Source organism: Microtus pennsylvanicus, chromosome 8, assembly GCF_037038515.1.
Source record: "Microtus pennsylvanicus isolate mMicPen1 chromosome 8, mMicPen1.hap1, whole genome shotgun sequence".
NCBI lineage: Eukaryota > Metazoa > Chordata > Mammalia > Rodentia > Cricetidae > Microtus > Microtus pennsylvanicus.
In genome coordinates, this window is record NC_134586.1 from 54,806,997 (window position 1) to 54,826,215 (window position 19,219).

General features: G+C 50.8%; 1 protein-coding gene and 1 pseudogene across 5 annotated transcripts in view; one reads left to right on the top strand and one right to left on the bottom strand.

The window, feature by feature from the left end:
* Positions 1-19,219, bottom strand: part of Slc6a6 (solute carrier family 6 member 6) — a 75,461-nt gene that overhangs the window by 26,244 nt on the left and 29,998 nt on the right. For all 5 annotated transcript variants that reach the window (XM_075983473.1, XM_075983476.1, XM_075983474.1 and 2 more), the window contains 3 exons: positions 10,520-10,759; positions 9,107-9,241; positions 7,446-7,680 (listed from right to left, as the gene is read on the bottom strand). In XM_075983473.1, the coding sequence (XP_075839588.1) occupies positions 7,446-7,680; positions 9,107-9,241; positions 10,520-10,748 (599 nt within the window). In that variant the 5' untranslated portion in view covers positions 10,749-10,759. The remainder of the gene's footprint in view (positions 1-7,445; positions 7,681-9,106; positions 9,242-10,519; positions 10,760-19,219) is intronic.
* LOC142855711 (large ribosomal subunit protein eL30 pseudogene) lies at positions 367-728 on the top strand (annotated as a pseudogene).

Sequence of the window (19,219 nt, forward strand, 5' to 3'; positions counted from 1 at the left end):
AGGAGGAACCCCCAAGCCTAAAGGAGGGGCAACATCAGTGCCCCTCACCATGTGGCTGGAAGAGTGTGTGACTGACACACAGGAGACAGAAGCTGGCAGAATCTGACTACTTCTTGCCTTTTCCATTGATCTCAGTCAATTCATGGAGTAGAACTCATTCACCGCATTTCACAGATGGGAAAACCAAGGCTTGAAGGGTCAATTTGCCCACACTGGCAAACCTGCCTGCGTCCCAAGGCTCTCCCAACTCCACAACAACATGTTCTGATTTTAAAATAAGATAGCGCCTGCTTTTCAGAAGGACCTCCAGGGCGTTTTCGCTCCCCAGCCATCTTGGCGACTGGTCTTGGTTGGGGGCTGTCCCGCACCTAAGGCAGGAAGATGGTGGCTGCAAAGAAGACAAAAAAGTCTCTGGAGTCGATCAACTCTAGGCTCCAACTTGTTATGAAAAGTGGCAAGTCCGCCCTGGGATATATACAGACTCTGAAGATGATCAGACAGGGCAAAGCAAAATTGGTTATCCTCGCCAACAACGGCCCCATTCTGAGGAATCTGAAATAGAACACTATGCCATGTTGGCTAAAACTGGTGCCCATCACTACAGTGGCAATGACATTGAATTGGGCACAGCCCTACGCTACAGAGTATGCACACCAGCTATCACTGACCCAGGCGATTCTGGTATTTTGAGAAGCATGCCAGAATAGACTGGCGAAAGCAAACCATGAAAGTTTTCCTTTAATAAAACTTTACCAAGCTCCTTTAAAAGAAAAAAGAAAAGAAGAAGGAGGAGGAGGAGAAAGAGGAGGAGGACCTCCAGGTGCTGGAAGGCAGGCTCAAAGATTAAGAGCACTGGCTGCTCTTACAGAGGACCTGGGTCCAATTCCCAGCACCCACATGGCAGCTCACAACCATGCATAACTCCAGTTCCAGGGGATATTGCAACCTCTTCTGATTTCTGGGGCATAAGACACACAAGTAGTACATATATGCACATGCAAAACACCTATAGATATAAAATACAATTAAAAATTTAAATAATAAATGAAAGGGCCCTCCAGCCCTCCACTATGAGCTGGAATCATCTGGTGGCTCAGGGCGGCATCCTAGGGTACCTTCACAAAGCAGGCTAACAGCCAACCACATGCAGCTGGGCCCCTGCCAAGCTGAGACCTGGCAGCACCACAGAACAAAAAGCCCTTCCCATTCAACATTCAACACTTGGGTGCCAGCCATGGAAGCTCAGAGTACAGGGAGAAACGGCCCACACTAGTGTGAATGGGCCTCATCAGGGGAGAAGAACATGGCCCTTTTTCACACCTTCACACATGCAGCCTTTTCCCTGGCCTGCCCTCTGCGAGTGTGCCTGCTGCAGCTGATGCTCCAGGGGTCTTGCTGTAGCACCCACCTAACCCGCTTCGCTTTCCTTCCCCGCCGACTATGACCACCCCGTGGACAACAGGCTGACACAGTCTACTCAATTAATGATTGGCCACGAGACCGCCATGTCTCTCTGTTCTTTGGGGCAATCCATCATGAAGCTCAAAACTCCAAAGTCAGATCTTGCTTGTTCTGAGAGCCCCATCCAGGTCATGACTCCCTTTCTACCGATTCCCACCACCCTGCTAGGCAAAGCCCAACAGTGCCCACTGCTGCCAGGCACTGCCAAGTAGAGTTGCTTTTGGCAGCCGAGACAAGCAAACTGAGTCCTTTTATCCCTCTGCTGCTGGAGACAGTCCCTGCAAGGTGGCATCCACTGACATTTCAAGGTGGATTTTCCCTGACCCAGTAGCTAGCTCCATTCCCAAGACTATCTCCTATCATTCTACCAGCCTGGGGGCCCACAGACAAAGCATTCAACAGGAGGTGATCCGGGTGCCCCTCTGTAGGGTAGAGCAAGCCTTGGGGCAGGCTCGTGTCAAGTTCTTGATGTGCGGATAAAGTAGCATAAAGGACTGAGTAAGCCTGCAGAACAGGGGGCATCCGCCCAAGAACAGCTGCTGTGATAGGGAGAACCAGAGCATACACCAGTGAGCAGGCACTGGGGACTGGGACTCAGCAATAAATGCAGCTATTTTGCTGTGTGAGTATTCATATGTTCATATATGTATATATACATATACACACATTATAGACTTTGGGGGGCGGTGTTGAGACAGGGTTTCACTGTGTAGTCCTGGTTGTCCTGGTCTCGTAGACCAGGCTAACCTTGAACTCACAGAGTTCCACCTGCCTTGGTCTCCAGAGTACTGGGATTAAAGGTGTGTGCCACCCCTTCACCCCACCCTGGCTAGACTTTTTTTTTTCTGAGACCGAGTCTCACGTAGCCCAGGCTGGCCTTCAACGGTTGATCTTCTTGCCTCCACCTGAAATTACGCAGTATTGAAGTCATCAGACTTCACATAACTTGCCAGGGCCATAAAATGTCCTAGGAATAGAAGGAGTAAGTCTGTTAATCAGGCTCTGACAGACCCGGGGGGGGGGGGGAGGGCAGAGTGGGAGAGTAGTCAGAGGGACCGTCCACTAGTCCTCTCTGTGTGCTCCCTCCAAGGGGGATTGATTCAAGGATCCCCTGGGCCTTCTCACTGCACCGGTGCGTGCCTGAGGTTGCCACACCCTTGTGGGTGCCTCCTAAACACCTGCTTCCCCCATGATGCCCTGCTCAGGCCCTACTGTACCCCAAAGTCACTACAGCAACTTCTTCCCAGCCTACTAAATTCTCTGCACTTGTCAGAGGGACCCCACAGTATCTGTGAGGCCAGCTCACATCCTTGGCTCCACATCCTCCCATGGCTCCAGCCTCCCTCCTAACATGTCCCTCTCACCTTCCACTCCAATGTTGCTTTAAAGAACGCAGGGAGTACCTAACAAGAAGACTAGAGCTGCAAACAGACAGGAAGCCAGACATCATGGGTGTAGAGCCATCCACTCTACCTCCCTTCCTCACCTGCCCCTTGACTTCTTCCTCAGGGGCGGAGTGTGGTCCCTGAACTACTGCTTCCTCAGCTACGGTTCTGCCATTCACAAACAGTCTCTTTCCAGGTTCCTGTTCTGATGCACTTTTTCCGGGGGCAACCATTATTCTGGGACACCCTTCATCAAGAGCACCCCAGCCCTCTCCTTCCCCGGCGCTGGTTCTGCTGTCTGCACTTTCTCATTCTGACCTTCCTTTCTGTCTGGTTGACATGTCTGTCTATGAGAAAGTCAGCTCCGTGCATGTGGGCCCTGCATCTGTCTGAACCACAGCACCCAGTACATGAAGATGTACTGACATTAGGTGAAAGAATTCACTATAGCCATTTGGTAGGTGGGGAAACTGAGGCTCAGCCTCCCATTGACCCTAGGCGGAAATCAAGCCTAGGGCTGATTCCTTTTCTCTGATGCCCTCTGGGGCACATCAGTGTGTCTCTGGCCAGGGCTCCCAGCCTTGAGTTTTCCAGTCCCTTCCAGAGGTAAGCTGCAGATCTTTTCCAAGAAAAGGACCACATCTTGCCAGGATGGGAACTAAAAAATTGTGGCCGGCCTGGACGCGTGTTTGCAGCCGGCTGCCCTGCTGCCGTCCAGTCAGTACTTGGGGATGTAAATTCATCCTCAGAGTGGGCCAAATCGTTTCCTTTTGACTTCAGGCCAGCCGTTTATTGGCCGCAGCCGTCCCCTGGAGACTGGCAGAGGCAACAATTATAAAAGAGCTGCCGGCCGGAGCATGGGGCCCCCACACAGCCCTTCCCGCACTACCTCCTCCTTCCGACAGCTCCGGAGGAGATTGGCTGAGCATGGCTTGTGTGCAAATATGACTCATTTCTTTGATTCTAATAGAATCTAATGATCCATGCTGGGCTCCCAGGGGGCCCTGCAGGAGCCTCGGAGGAAGGCCTGGCTCCAGTCTGCTGAAGGGCGTTAGGCCAGACCAGGCCCCGCCTGTCTTCCAAGGCCTGTGGGGGGAAGCAGGAGGTTTGGGGACAGAGGTGACCTGAGAGGGGGAGGACCAGTGGGGATGAGGCTGTAGGGGCAGAAGTTCTGTGGTTCCACCATGCAGCCACTAAACATGCCCTAACGCCAATGTAAAATGTCAGTCTCTGGGGCCGAGTGGCTTCTCACAGGAATCTCAGAGGCTAAGAAGGTGCTTAGCTTTGCAGACAGGGTTAAGTATGGCAGGGACAGGCTGAGAGAGGGGCCCAAGCCTGACCAGAGACCGGAGAAATACAGATGTGCACGCACACAAGCAGTACAGCATGTGACCTGTGATCATGGACTTGGCTCCAAAGCCTGTCTGTGTCACAGGGGTAGGAGATAGAGTAGAACACAGATAAAAAGTTCCCTCAGGGTGGACCTGTGGGTGCTGGGTTCCCAGAACCCTAAGCACATAGCTTGCCCAGGTTCCTTAAAGTCAAAGAGCAGATATGAGTGCTGGGGCCAGGCTAACGCTGGCTCGCACAGCATAGAAGGATGACTCAAGCTTGAGTTCCAGCTGCCCTGACCTTAGAGGCCTGGGACGTGTGGGAGCTACACTTAGACCACACGGGGGAGGGGAGTTCCCCTCTGAGGTCCTCCTGCCTCCATGGTAACCAGCAGAAGGGAGGGGTCACGGGGTAGCTGACAGAGTCCTCTAGTGATTAGAAACTGGGGGAGGCTCTGCTCCCACCATGCCTGTTACCTTTGGCTCCCAGACCTCCAGCTCTGGTTCAGGTAAAGAAAGAAGGGAAAACTGCCTGGTCCTGGGCCAGTGCTCAGTGAGCATTGCTGTACCCGCTCACTCCTCTCTGACAGGGTAAGACCACAGCTTGGGAAAGGCAGGGATGGACCAGAACTTCAAGGAAAAGGCAGGGAGCAACCAAGAAGCCACGTGCCTTTTACCTGCACAGTCGAGTCCCTCAAGAGGTGTGGCGCACACAGGGAGGGTGGCTGGATTCTGAATGATGATGGAGAGCCAGTAGGCTGCACATGGAATGTGAGGAGGAGTGTCCCCCTTGCCATACTCTTTTCCCTACTTAAGAAACCTCAGGGGCCAGCAAGAGGGCTGACTGGATAAAAGTTCTTGCCGCTAAATCTGACGACCTGAATTCAGTCCCTGGAACTCATGTAAGAACATAAGGAAAGAACTGGCTCGACATGGTTGTCCCTTGACCTTCACATACGTCATGATGTGCATGCCTCAACCCTCCTAAAATAAATTAAACGGAGGAAGAGGAGGAGGAGAAGCCTTTGCATCAACACCTCATTGCACCCACCCTGTCACCCTCCTGATGGCTGCTTCATGTCTAAGACAAGGGAGCTTCTTGGAAGCAGGAAGCCCTTACAGACTTGTGACGCTCTTGCCCACCCCACTTCTGCACACATGCTCAGCAGATGGCTGCCCCAAGGCCTCACCTCAACCTGCTCTGTGGCTCTGCTCAGTGCACCCCAGGCTCAGGTGCTGTGAATGCTAAGGTATTCTCAGAGGTTCTTCTAGAATTCAAAGTCAGGTCAAGAGCCTGTGCAAGCCAGTGCGGGTAGAAGCCGGCACCCCTTGGGCACAGCATACCCACAGACACTGTGGAAGAGCCTGCAAAAAAGCCAGTGGAACCGGGCATTTCCCTTAAGTCTCGGTGTCTCCGAGTTTTCCTGACGAGAAGCAAAAGCCAAGAGCTCTGCACAAGACTTCTAGAATACAAGGGGTGCTGGAACAGGCTCAGGCTGTGGATGTCTGAGGAGAAGGCAAGGGGCTCTGAGCAGGGTTCTTCCAAGACTTTCATGTCACAATGATAGGTGACAGGCAAAGGCAAAAAGAGCATGACTCCCTTGCCACCAGAGCCTGTGGGCATTTGAGGGGGCCACATGCAGATTCTAAATGCCCCCAGAAGGGACACTTAACCATAGTGATGATGTAACATGAACAGTACCCTGAGTGAGAGAACAGCTTTTCAGGGTGACCATGCAGGGGTTCATCCAGCTAGGACTGCAGTATAGCGCTTAGGACAGTACTAGGGTCATCCCAGGTATGGACACTGAGGCCCAGAGTGGAGACCGCATCTGCCCAAGACAGATGTGGCAGCATGAAGGTTCAAACCTAGGAGGTAATGAGGTTCAGCAGATACCTCAAGGCTGGCCAGGTGCCAGAAGCCTGGGAGGGGTAGCGCTGGTAGCTGTGCCATGCCAAGAAGAGCACAGAAAGGCCAGGGCTCGTGGCCTTGGGCCCCTTCAAGGAAGAGTGAAATGCCAATATTCCTTTGTTTAAAAGCTCAGCTCTCTGAAGGGTGGGGAACCTACTTTTAACACTCCCTTTGTTTGCTAGTGGAAAACATACACATCAGAATACCCAAAGTCCCCAAAGCCCAGGGCCCTGCCTGTGATTGTAGTACAAAAGGCCTAGGCATGGCGCAGGCCACCCAAGGAAGGCCACCTCCTGCAAGTAAGAAGAGCTGACCCATCCTTGTAGGCATCACAACGCATCTCTCTCCTGATAGTCCCTAGTTTGGCTTCCTTGAAGTAGGATAACATCTCAAAGGCAGCCACTGCCCACCAAAGAGAAGGATTCTCATCCCGTGGTAGCCTGGGTCAGGCTTTTGTCTGCCTTGGCTCTCGGCTGCACAAGAGACCTTATCTCAGTCATTTCCAGAGGCGAGAGGCTGCCCCTGACTAAGCACCCTGAGTTAAGAGCATTTGCTTACAAGGGAAGTGATACACTGAAGGGTTTCTAATCAACTTCCATGACCTGTTAGGATGTCCTGGAACACAGGCTAGTGAGAGTCCTCCAAATGCCATTAGCACAAGGAGATATCTGCATGCTGTTCACGTTAGGGCCTGCCTGTCTGTTGCTCCTAAGCTGTCTATGGCAAGCTAAAGGGGAAAGACTGGTGATGAGATCACGCAGGTCATCTACTCCTAACACCCTCTCCATTGCGAGGCCAGCCACAAAAGACTGACCCGTGGACACATGAATGAGCCCAAGAGCAGACCTACCAAACTGAGCAGAACCCAAACTGGCACCAAGTAGTCATGAGTTCAAAAGACAATGCTTGGTTAAAACCATCACGCTTGGGAATAGCTGTTACACAGTATGAGCTAACCAACTGATATATATTACATATATATAGTTTTACTATCAACTCACCTTTTTCTGTGATAATAAAATGTTTATCCCAAAATATATTAAGAAAATTATAATTTTCAAACACATGCACACCTATATTTGGAGAAAATTCTCTCACAGGAATCCCATGGGAAAAAAATGATACATTTTCCTCATTTGACAATTAAACTAAGGCTCAAAAGAGTAACTTGCCTTACAAAAGCAAATAGCCTTTAGGTGGTACACCTTGATTCAATTGAATCTTGTATGAGACAGAGGCACAGCATTAACTCCAGCTGTGTGTTTTCCTTCCCTCCAGAGACAGGGTCTCCCACAGTCAAGAAGTTGCTGTCCCCTTAAGACCTGCCCATGCCCCTCCTCTTTCCCATGAACTTACTCCCAGAACTCGATGACAGGCGAGGTGAAGTTGGTGGCCTTAAGGGAGAGCCAGAGACTCTCATTCCTACGCAGGGTGTCCTCCATGCACTGTGGTGTGTTCCAGCTGTGGTTGCAGTGGGCCCAGGGAAGCTCCTTCTGAAAGGACTGGAATAGGTAGTATGTGGCCCAGGCCAGGATGACAATGTAGTACACATTCAGGAGGGACACGATGACGATGGATGCGTAGCCAATGCCTATGGGCAAGGCAAGCAAAATGGACACGTGTCAAAAAAGAGGCACATCCAACTGGGAGGCACTGGTATGCTAGGCTGTGGGTCAAAGGAGCCTTCTCAACAATAAGCAGAAGATAGTCACAGGGTGAAGGAGTAACTGATGACGAATAGGACATGTGAATGAGTGGTCAGGGAAGAGGTGGCTGGACAAATCACAGGAATGAAAGTAGGGACAAGACAATAATGGTGCAGTTGGACTGTAGGATGTGTGGACAGAAACATGGATGAACAGAAGGATGGATTTTTCTATAAAAATAGGTGGATAGAAATATAGATGGACAGATGGACGGTAGATGGATAGAAATATGGATGAATGAATTAATAGAGACACGGATGGAATAGATTGGAAGGATGGGTAGATGACTAGATAAATGAAAATATGGAGGGAAACAGGATGGATGGATGGATGGATGGATGGATGGATGGATGGATGGAACAGATAAGAAGACAGAAATACAGAAGGATGGAAAGGTAGATGGAAAGACAGGTGGATGATAGATACAGACAGAAAGGAAGGAAGGGAGGAAGGAAGGAAGGGAGGGAGGGAGGGAGGGAAAGAGGGAGGAAGGAAGGAAGGAATGAAGGAAGGAAGAGAAATGGATGGATGAAAACATGGATGGATGGGTGAAAACATGGATGGATGGATGGATGGATGGATGGATGGATGGATGGATGGATGGAAACATGGAGAGATAGAAGATGGATGGTTGGATGGATAGAAATGAATGGATGGATGCATAGAGCTAAATGAACGGACTTTATATTCATATTTGAATGTACATTTGTTGTATAAATAGTCTAATTCTTGATGTGTACATATGGTAGTTGGTTGGAAGGCTGGATAGATGGGAGAAAAGGAGATGGATGGCCTAATTGTTGAGTGACTTATTGGGAGAAAAAAGTAGTAGGTAAGTATTTATGTGGGTGACTGAAGAAGGGACTCGTATTCCCATTCCTCCCGCTCCATCACAGTAGTGGTCACTCCAAGTATACACTAAGTACCAAGCACACATGAAGCCACCATCAATAGAGTGCTGGCCACACACAGAGAACATTCAGATGTGACTGTCATTGTCTTCACAGCAACTAGAATGAGGAATTAAGGTTTAATGAAGCCCCTAAAACCACCCCAAGGAGAGAAGCAAGGCCTGAACCCAGACAGTCCTCTAGATTCCTGCATTTTGAGAGAGCTGTCAACTCACTTATCCAAACACCCACAAAGATACAGAAACCTGCTGTATCTCCCTGCCTCTTGGTGACAGTGACATCACAACATGCTGCTGCCCTGCATCTGGCACTGATACATGTGAGGAGATTTGATAAACCCAGAAGATGGCAGCTGTCACTAAAATCCTGGTGATCTACGTGACCCCGGCTACATACTCACCAGAGAACAAAGGGCAGATCTTCTCCCAGCAGGTGATACCCCCTTCTGAGGTGTACTGGCCAATGATGACCTCCAGGAAAAACACAGGCAGGCCGCTCCCAAACAGGAAAATAAAATACGGTATGAGGAAGGCACCTGTCAAGTGAGCAGAAGGGAGAGGGTGAAGCCGTGACTGTCATAGCACGGTCATCGCTAAGTTGCCCACTCCCAAGCCCTCCCCACCAAAGTTATCAGGAGGGAGGGGTGTAAGCATGGAGGCCAAACTCAGACTCCACTCAAGATTCTCCAGGCCCGCCCACCCGTCCCACCCAATAAACTGCAAATCTACCAGGTTCTCCAAGCCACCAGGATGGTACCTCTGCCTGTCACCTGCCTGCCTTCTCCAAAATATCCTTCCCAATAGAAGTTGCTCGGCTTGCTAGCCCCAGGTACAGCACTACCTCCTGCTGGAGCTTCACCCATCTGCCACAGGCCAGCCTGGGTCAGCGGCCAGGAAAGTCCAGAAGCAGACGGGGTGGAAAGCGGGAGGAGGAACCTCCAGCTGGTGGTGGGTGTCGGGGGGAGACAGGGAATGAAATATCTAAAGGGGGTGGTCCTACCTGCGTACACTAATGGCTTCAGCGGGTTCATAAACACTGTGAAACTGTGGGTACCTTGGGTCTAGCCTATCTGCTTTGTTCTAGGGAGCAGCTAGGATACTCATCAGAGTTCCCAGGACATCTGATACCTATGAGGTCAAGAAACCAGGTGCTAAGAGGAGGTTCCCCCAAAAGCAATTCTCCTACCACAGCAACAGGCAGGAGGATGCCTACCTGTACAGTCATATGACAAGTCCGTGCCACCTACATTCTTCTCTGGTCCCCCTCTGCACCAGCAAAAACGGATCTAGGCTGGTGTTGCCTAACTTTGACATCCAAGAGGGCTCTCTCAGAGACCTCTGCGGGAGGAGACACGGCCCACACAAAAACCCAAACCCACCAGCTCAACACATCACAGCTAGAATACCTTCATGGATGTCCTCCGGCCCCACTTCCCCTTTGCATTATGGCAAAGGTTACTGGTTTGCTATTTACTGAAAGAGACAGGACTAACTTTTGGGAATACAGAGGGTGAGGTAATACAGAGGGCTGTGAGCTCAGAAGTGGTGGAAGAGAGGAACAGAAGGTACGAATGTCTGAGGTTGAGGGGGCATGGGTGAGACAGGGAAAACCAGAGGATCAGAGGGAGTGAGGAAGGGTCCTTCAGAAGGTAACCTAGCCAGGGGCTAGCACACCACCACCCTGTACTCAGGCATGCCGACCCCGTGTCTGAGGTGCAGTTGGGGCAGGGTATACCTGTCCTGGAGAAGGTTGCAGAATAGGAAAAAAAATTTCTCACGCTCTGGCCCTAGCCTTCCGTTTGACCCACACTTACCTCCACCATTTTTGTAGCAGAGGTACGGGAAACGCCAGACGTTGCCCAAACCCACGAATCCTCCGGCCACAGACAGCACAAAGTCAATCTTGCTGGACCACTTCTCCCTCTGAGGGGGCTTCCCCTCAGCCTCATCCTCAGGCCGCGTGCCGGGGCTCTTCCCTGGAGAAGGCTTCAGGATGTCTTTGTGGAAGTCTTTCAGACATTGCAGCTTCTCCTTGGTGGCCATTTTCTCGTTTTCTATGGAAGGAGAACCAATGAGGAGGATGAGGTCTACCCCAGTGACTTAGAACCAGGTCCTCCCCCACTGCAGCAGGAGCTTCCCCACCATGAGTCCCCATCATAGAAGCATCTAGACCCCAAGGATCTCAAAAATTCAGGGCTTAAACATCTGCAATCCATAGAAACAACAGGCTCCACTTCCCGGGCACCAATCAAAGAGAAGCACCGGTGGCCCAAGACTATCCCTTTTGAAACATCAAATTTCATTCAGCCTGTGTACCCTGGGCAGTTCCAGACATCTTCCACAGGAGAGGCTGTCTGCAGCTCCCCACACCAGCAAACACTTTTCTAATTTGAGGTCTACACAGAAGACAGTAACTCACATCTCAGGTACACCCTCGTGCAGAGCCTAGTGTGGGGTCTGACCTCCAGGAGGTGCCTGCTCCCAGGTGAAGAAGAGAGCAGGAAGGTGGTGTTGGCTGTACAGAACCCCATCCTGGGAAACAGGCTTCACCATCAGGGTATAGAAAATGGGTAGTTACAGAATATGTTTGTATTAGAAAAAAATAAGGCTTTCTTATGCAGAATTATACAAGGATGCTTGTGGCAGCTGAGGATGTAAAGCCAGGGCAGAGTAAGTGTGGAGTATGAGCAAGGAAAGCCTGGGTCCCATCCCCAGGCTGTGAACCAGGACTTGCTGCTTAGTATCCATTACTCAGTCCTGCTGACTCCAGGCTAAACCCACCAACACCAGCAAGCAAGGGTCTTGCTTTCTGTTTCCCAGCTGGGCCTGGACATAAGGAGGCTTCCAAAGGCTGCAACAGTCCAGGGTCACTCTCCTGCTTGGGACTCCACCTTGGGCAGGGGTTGTATTGGCTGTTGTTCAGCATCTTCTCCTAGTATCTCCTTGTGTCTCTGAAGCTTAGCAAAGACTGTCACCTCTTGGGGTGTGCACCATCCAAGTCATCAAAGGACACATAAGCAGGTCCTTTGATAAGAAAGGAACCAAGCACATCCAGAGACCCTGTCAAGCCAGGGTCCTGTGAGCAAGGGATCACACGCAGCATGGCAGAGAGCTGCAGGGTAGGAATGGGGGAGGGGAACGACTCAGAGCTAATAGCCCTCCTTGATCTTTCCTGAGCCTCGCTTTCCCTATCTGTAGAGTGAAATGAGTGACAACAAAGGCAGCCGCAGAGCCTAGGACACACCTTGTTTGTCTTCGTGATCCAAGTAGATACTTGGCACTGAAATATCAGATTTCAGAGAAAAATGGAAATTTGAATTCCTCTTACAAAACGGGAAGGTCAGAGCACACAGGGTCTGTGCTCCTCCTAAGAACACCCGCTGAAATAGATACAGAGCTCGCTGTTCCCAGCTCATGCCCTCTGGGAAAGTACCTTCACCTGCCTGGCTGCAACCTGGCTTCCCACAGCCAACTCCTGCCTGAGCACACTGCCCAGCTGGAAGTCTTCTCCATGGCCAAAGATAAGGGTCTGTCCTGTTTAGAGCTCTGACACCCGGCACACAGTAGGGCATCAGAAAAGTGCTGCTGTACCAACAGAACCTCACTGCCATGGGGAACATGATAAGACCTTGCACTAAGGTTCAGAGTGGCTGCCAGAGACATTAGGGTATACAAGAGTGACATGCCAGGTCCCCAGGGGGCTTTGCAAGGAGGAGAGGCCCAAAAGCTTAATAACCCCACTTCCCCCACACCTCCTTCCTCTCACTGGCTGGCTTGGGGTGGAGGACCCCAATTGTTTCACTATCTGGCAGGGAGCAGACCAAGAAAGGCTTCCTGGAGCCACTGGGCAGCCCCCGGAGTCCTTCCTCTGTCTGGTGGAGCATCCGCATGGCCTTTCTCTGCGGCTCCCCCGGGGCCCGCATGCCTTAGCAGGTCTGTGGCCACTGTGAAAACAGCTCGAGCAGCCAGCATTGTTCCTGCAGCAGGTCAGCAGCCCCCGATGGTTATCTGAACAGCTCATTGTGGCCTGTGGTGGGCGCATAATTGGAGGATGTGGGACTCCACTCCCTCCCAGGGAAGGGTCCGCTCAAGAATGACCTGGAGCCTCCAACTAAGAAGGGCTGATCCACCCTTTAGACACGTCTCAATCCTTGGGGCAAGGTCAGCCTAGCTTTTAAACTTAAGAGGAGGAGAAGGACCAGCTTCCAGTACTCAGGAGGGACAGAAGGGGGCCAAGGGTCTCCTGGCCTCACAGGCAGCTACTGGCCAAGGCTGGACCTATTAGGACCAGGACTCTAATGCCCCATGGCCCACTGCCCTGACAGCCCTGGTTCTAAATTCTGGACTCCCAGACCCACTAAACTCCCCGGGAGTGTGATTCTCCTTCACCATCACATCTCCTCCCTATGGGAGTGTGGTCCAAGAAGCAACGGTTCTCCATTTGCCTTTGGAGAACCTAAGGCCCAGTGCTCCTGCCTCAGCATCACTTCCCACCCTCAGGTTGGCTGCAAATCACAGGGCTACCATCTAGGGAGGGTAGTCCCAAAGTATCAGACTCCCCTGTGTCCAGAGAAGGGCCTGCAAAGTCCCAGGCACCCTGCCCTTCTTCCCTCTTGGATTCTCATTTCAAGCCCTTCGCGTGTGCCTGACCAGCGGCCCAGCAATATACTATTACAGCAAGACCTGCAGATCCCCTCAGCACATTCTTGGCATCCACCCCCACATCCCTGTCACCATGGCAACCTTCTCTCTCAGCCAGCAGCCCCTAGCGCAGGCATCTACAGCAGCCTCCCCATAGGTCTCCTTGCTGCTCTGCTGCCCCCCAGCCTATTCTTATGCAGCAGCTGAAGGCAGCTTAAAAAAAAAATCACATTCATAATGGACCCCAGCTCTCAGTGCATTGCTAGAGGGAAACACCAGGCCCGCTCCAGTCCCTGGCCCTCCTAGATCCCAAGCAAGACCCTCACAAACCCTTATTCCCCCCACACCATGTGGGACAGTCCCACAGGAATGTTGCAGCTTTCCCCACTCCTATGCTGGCTGCTCCAGGCACTGTGGTAGCAGCTTGGTGATACGAGCCCTGAGGGGCTGAAGGACCTTAGGCAAGGCACTCAGCCCCTCCTCGTCTTTAGAGCAGTAGTGCCTGTCATGGGGTGCAGAGAGAGAGAAATGAGGGGGTACACGGAATAGCTCAGAATAGCACGTGGCACATAGCAAGCACTCCCTAAAATAATAGCTGGCGTCATTATTACCAACCCCAGGGTGGACAAGACCTTTATCCCACTCAGCAAGAGATGAACAAGGCCCAGCCAACTCTGAGGTCACTGGAATGAGCTGGTATCACAGAGCCCTGAGGTTTTGCCTCAGCCCTTGGCTTCTCTGCCTCTGCCAGCCCAGGCTGAATTCTCATGACATCCTGCCTAGGGTCCACCTCTATAGACTCCCAGTTAGTTCACCCCCTTGGTGGTCAAGAGGCCACAGCCTAACACAGCGAGCCCCTTCGCACCACCTGCTGGCAGTGTGCTGATCCAAGGCAGTTGTGTCTCTTGGCTTAGGGCCCAGGGTTGTTCCACAGTGGTGAAGGTGCTTAATTCTCTTTCTAGGAGCTTCCTTACGGTTAGTGCAGCTACAGGTGATTACCGTTCATGGAGTTACAGGCTCCAGGATGAAGTTTTGTCACACACACACAGCCCAGGTTGACCCTGGAGCCAGTGACATTGTGGGTTTACAAGATACACTTTTGTGGACAGTTTAAAAACATCAGTTTTTTTTTAGTACCTAGGCTAAACTATTTCAGAACAGTTTCCTGTTCTGTCATTCTTTGGGGGGACAGAAGGGAGGTATGCAAGAGGGAAGACAGGATCTCATATATCCCAAGCCAGCCTTGAACTCACAGGTAGGAGGGATGATCTTGAACTTCTGATCCTCCTGCCTCTACTACACTAGGCTAATGAAGTGCTGGGGTTTAAACCCAAGGCCTTGCACACACCTATGCAAACGCTCTACCGCAGAGCTGCTCCACAGCCCACAAAGACCTCTAACACATTCCCACACCACAGAGGCAGAGGTGCAAGGAGAGAAGAGGTAGCCCGCCTCGGGCCACACACAGGGGCCAGGGTAGATGGAGCCAGAGTCCCCACCTTGCTTTACACCTACAACAGAGTACAGATCAGAAGAGTCTACTGTGTATAGATAGGGCTGCTGGGTCAGAGAAGTGGCCTGCCCAGTGCAGAGCCCATAGACTGGAGACCCCTTTATTACCTGGCTCCTGCCTGCCTTCCTCCCAGGACAAGTCTAGCCCCTCTGGCCTTCAGATACCCTCCACACCAGCCAGGCAGGTCTTGAAGTTGATTTACATTACCCCTGCCTCCCCAACATTTGCCTCTTTAAGACAAGGGGACACAAAGTCCCAGCTCTCAGTGCCAGCATTCGCCTGCAGGATCTTAGCTCAAATAAACGATCCCTACTAGAAATGATTAAAATCTCTTACTGTTGCTGCCTTCACCATTCAGGATCTCCTATCAAGGAGGCAGGCATACATCTGCTTCCTCTTGAGCTTGTCCCCAGCCCACCCCAGTGCCTAGCACACAGCAGGTCCTCACAGAGAGCTTGGTGAGAGATCGAATGTCTCTTAGGTAGCCTCTGCAAGAGGAATGAGAGGCTCGGTATTCATCGTGAGCAGCTCTCAAAACCTGGGGCAGGAGATGGGTCACATACCCATTGCACATATGGAGACACTTTAGTCTGAAGGGCCCTGCAGAGCGAGTCTATGGCTAGACCCCTTTGTACTGTCCTCTCTAGAGAAGAGCTTCCCTCCTTCCCTTTCCCTGTTCACTGCATAGCCAGCAGGCATGAGCTTCCATGAGGAGGCCATGATGAGGATGCTTGGTGACCCAGGACAAGTGACAACCTCTCTGTGACTCACTAAAATATACTTGAGAGCTCTCACCACACTATGGTGAACAATAAAAGATATATTCAAAAACTGTCATGAGAATTACAGATTTTCAGTGTTCTCTCCATACTGTAAGTATGTAAGACAGTTGGTTTGATATAGCAATTCCATAACAAATACGTATATAAACACCTCATGTTAGGGCTAGAGATGGATTTGTGGTTAAAAGCACCTGCTGCAGCTGTGTGTAGAGGTGGATGCCTTAATCTCAGCACTTCGGAGCAGAGGCAGGGGAATCTCTGAGTTTGAGGCCAGCCTGGTCTAAATACTGAGTTTCAGGACAGCCAGGGTTACTTACACACAGAGAAACCCTGTCGGAAACCCCAGTATTTGGGAGGTTGAAACTGCAGGATTGCCAGCAATTTGAGATTAACTTGGGCTACGTAGAGAGTAACTGGACTACAAAGCATAACCCTGTCTCAAAATAAAAGTAAATTCATAAAGAGGCTGAAGAGACGGCTCAGTGGTTAAGAGCTCTGGCTGCTCTTCCAGAAAACCCAGGTTCGATTCCCAGCACCCACATGGTGGCTCACAACTGTGTAACTTCAGTTCCAGGGAATCTGATGTTCTCCTCCGGTCTTTGTTGGCACCAGGCACACATGTAGTACACATACAGACATGCAGATAAAACACCCATCCTCGATCATGATGTTGATGATGAAGAATCAGAAAGGAAGAGAGCTGCATTTAATAGGAACCACATTTCCCCAGCTTTATGCTAAGTTCTCCCAGGCGTTCTTTTAGTTCACTCCCTCCAAAGGTGCCTTCACTGCCTTGCTTTTGTTGATGACACCACCCAGAAAGGTGAAGGTCATTTGGCAGTGGCCACACAATGCATACTTGAGCTGTGAATGGCTCCTAGGCCTCCTGTCCAAATCTCCAAAGTCCATGGTCTTAACCATGACAGTCAGGGATGCCATCTCTACAACTTCACAAGTAAAATAGGGCCTGGTGCCTTTAAGAAGCCTAGTGAGATGATGAGATGGCTCAGGGAGCAAAAGCGCCTCGCCACAGTCCCTAGATGGGGCACTGACATGATGGGAGGAGCAAACTCCTGCAGCTTGTCTTCTGACCTCCACATGAGCGGAGTGACCGGTGCACACACAAACCCACTCACACTCAATAGATGCAATTTAAAAAAATAAAAACCAGCTGCAAGCCACTAGGCCAGCTGACAAATTAGGGAACCAGGCTCAAGGGCAAACAGGGAAGTGAAGGCCACATGACGTGACAGGCTGAGCCAGGGGTCACGGGACTGTGATGGGGGCCCCTGTGTACAGGGGCCTGCCTCTAGTCAGCAAGTGCATCTCAAAGATCAAAAGGGAATCATTGGAGCGAAGTCTCCACAGACCAATAGCGAACATACAGGTGCAAGGAGCAGAAGGGCTGGGATCCATCAGTAGTGTCTGAAGAGGAAGGCTGGGATCCGTCAGTGATGTCTGAATGGGAGGCCTGGGATCTATCAATAATGTCTAAATAGGAGGGCTGGGATCCACTAGAATTGTCTGCCAAGGGTCTGCTCTTCTGCTCAGGTTCCATCTATGGCCTAAGAGGTATCTAACAAGCATCACTGGATTAACGTTTTCCGCCCTCTCAGCGGGGGAGATGTTTCTGTAAAGAAAACACAGGAGCCAGGGAGTTGGCACTGGTCAGAAAACTCAGCTTTTGGAAGGAGGTACCAGGATCAGGAGTTCAAGGTCATACTCAGCTACAGAATGTTTGGGGTTAACCTGGGATATCTGAGCCTGGCTCAAAAAAAAATTTTTTTAGGAGAAATTACTTATTTAAAGCCTTTTTTAAAAAGTACACCTTTAACAGATTTAATCATTTAATTGGATCACATGGCCTTCATCCTTTGGTAATCTATTTCTGCAAAGAGGTTAAGTCAAGCGTGACAACTGAACCATCTCCAGGGGTCTGGCAGGCAAAAGCAGAAGAGAAGAGCAGGGACCACGGAGGATGGGCAAATATAGGTTCCCGCCATCAAAGGTGCCTCAGGGACTGGGATCCCCTGGGACCATACCCTCCGTGGTGTCTCAAGAGAGCTGGCCTGCACTAGTACACGGTCCAACTTCTAACACCTGTGCTCCAAATGCAAAGAAAAAGGGGCGTGGTCCAGCCTGGGCTCAGCCAACACAGCCCCAGTGAAGGGCAGGGCGCAACTTGTCAGGGTATACTGGCAAGGTCAGCTGGAGCCCCCATGGCTTGTTCCGATGAGGCCAACCAGGAAGCTGGTGGTTTCACTGGACACAAACAGAACACAAAACAATGGACAGCCTTGCCCTCCCCAGAGTGAAAGTGAACTTGCTAGAGTATCATCTTAGCTCTCTACCTCTGGCCAGGGGCCTATCTACCTGGGGCTCAGCATCCCACTCCTGAGCTGGCTGCAACCCCACTCTCTGTGCACAGGGTGGATGCTGAGGCTCAGAGCAGGTCCACATCTTCACCCAGAGGACCAGAGGACCTCCAGATGGGATCTATCAAACTGAATAATGCCTTTTACCAGCTTACAAGGCCAAGCAGATAGGGTGATGTGGGTTCTGTTTGCAGGTATACACACAGCTGGATTTACATCCAGACAGTCCATGTTCTCGACCATACTGTCATCAAGCCAAGTTCTGTCTAGAAGAGCTGGGGGAAGAGAGCTCTGAGGGGAGGGGAAAGTACACACAAGGACAGTCACACTAGAGCCTGGAAGGGTGACTTAGTGATTAAGAGCATCAGCTACTCTTCCAGAGGACCTGGATTCCGTTCCCAGCACCCACATGGTGGCTCAATATGATGCTCTCCTCTGGCCTTTGCAGGCACTGCATGGACATGGTACAGACATGCACACAGGCAGAAGACCCATAAAATGAAGATAATAAGCCAGGTATGATGGCGCACATCTTTAATCCCAGCATTCAGGAGGCAGAAGTAGGTGGATGTCTATGAGTTTGAGGCAGCCTGGTTTACACAGTGAGTTCCAGTCCAGCAAGAGCTACACAGTGAGACCCTGTCTTGAAAACAAAAACAAGCCAGGCTGTGGTAGCACACGCCTTTAATTCCAGCACTTGGGAGGTAGAGGCAGGTAGATCTCCAAATTCAAGGCCAGCCTGGTCTACAAGAGCTAGTTCCCGGACAGGCCCCAAAGCTACAGAGAAGCCCTATCTCGAAAAACCAAAAGAAAAAAATAAGAAAGAAAAAAAGAAACCACAAACAAATAAGTAAATAAAATGTTAAAAATAGCTATAGGGGCTGGAGAGATGGCTCAGTGGTTAAGAGCACTGACTGTTCTTCCAGAGGACCTGGGTTCAATGCCCAGCACCCACATGGCAGCTCACAACTGTCTGAAGATTCAGTTCCAGGAGATCTGACACCTTCACACCAATGCACATACAATAAAGTTAAATAAACCATAAAAATATTTTAAAAAATAAATAATTAAAATAAAAATAGCTATATTGGACCTGGTAAATAGACAGTGGCCAGAGAATACCCGTCACTGTGGGCACAGGACCTCCAGTACCTGTTCAAACCTAGGTTTATACTACGTTTCTCACTGTCCCGCTGACAGCTA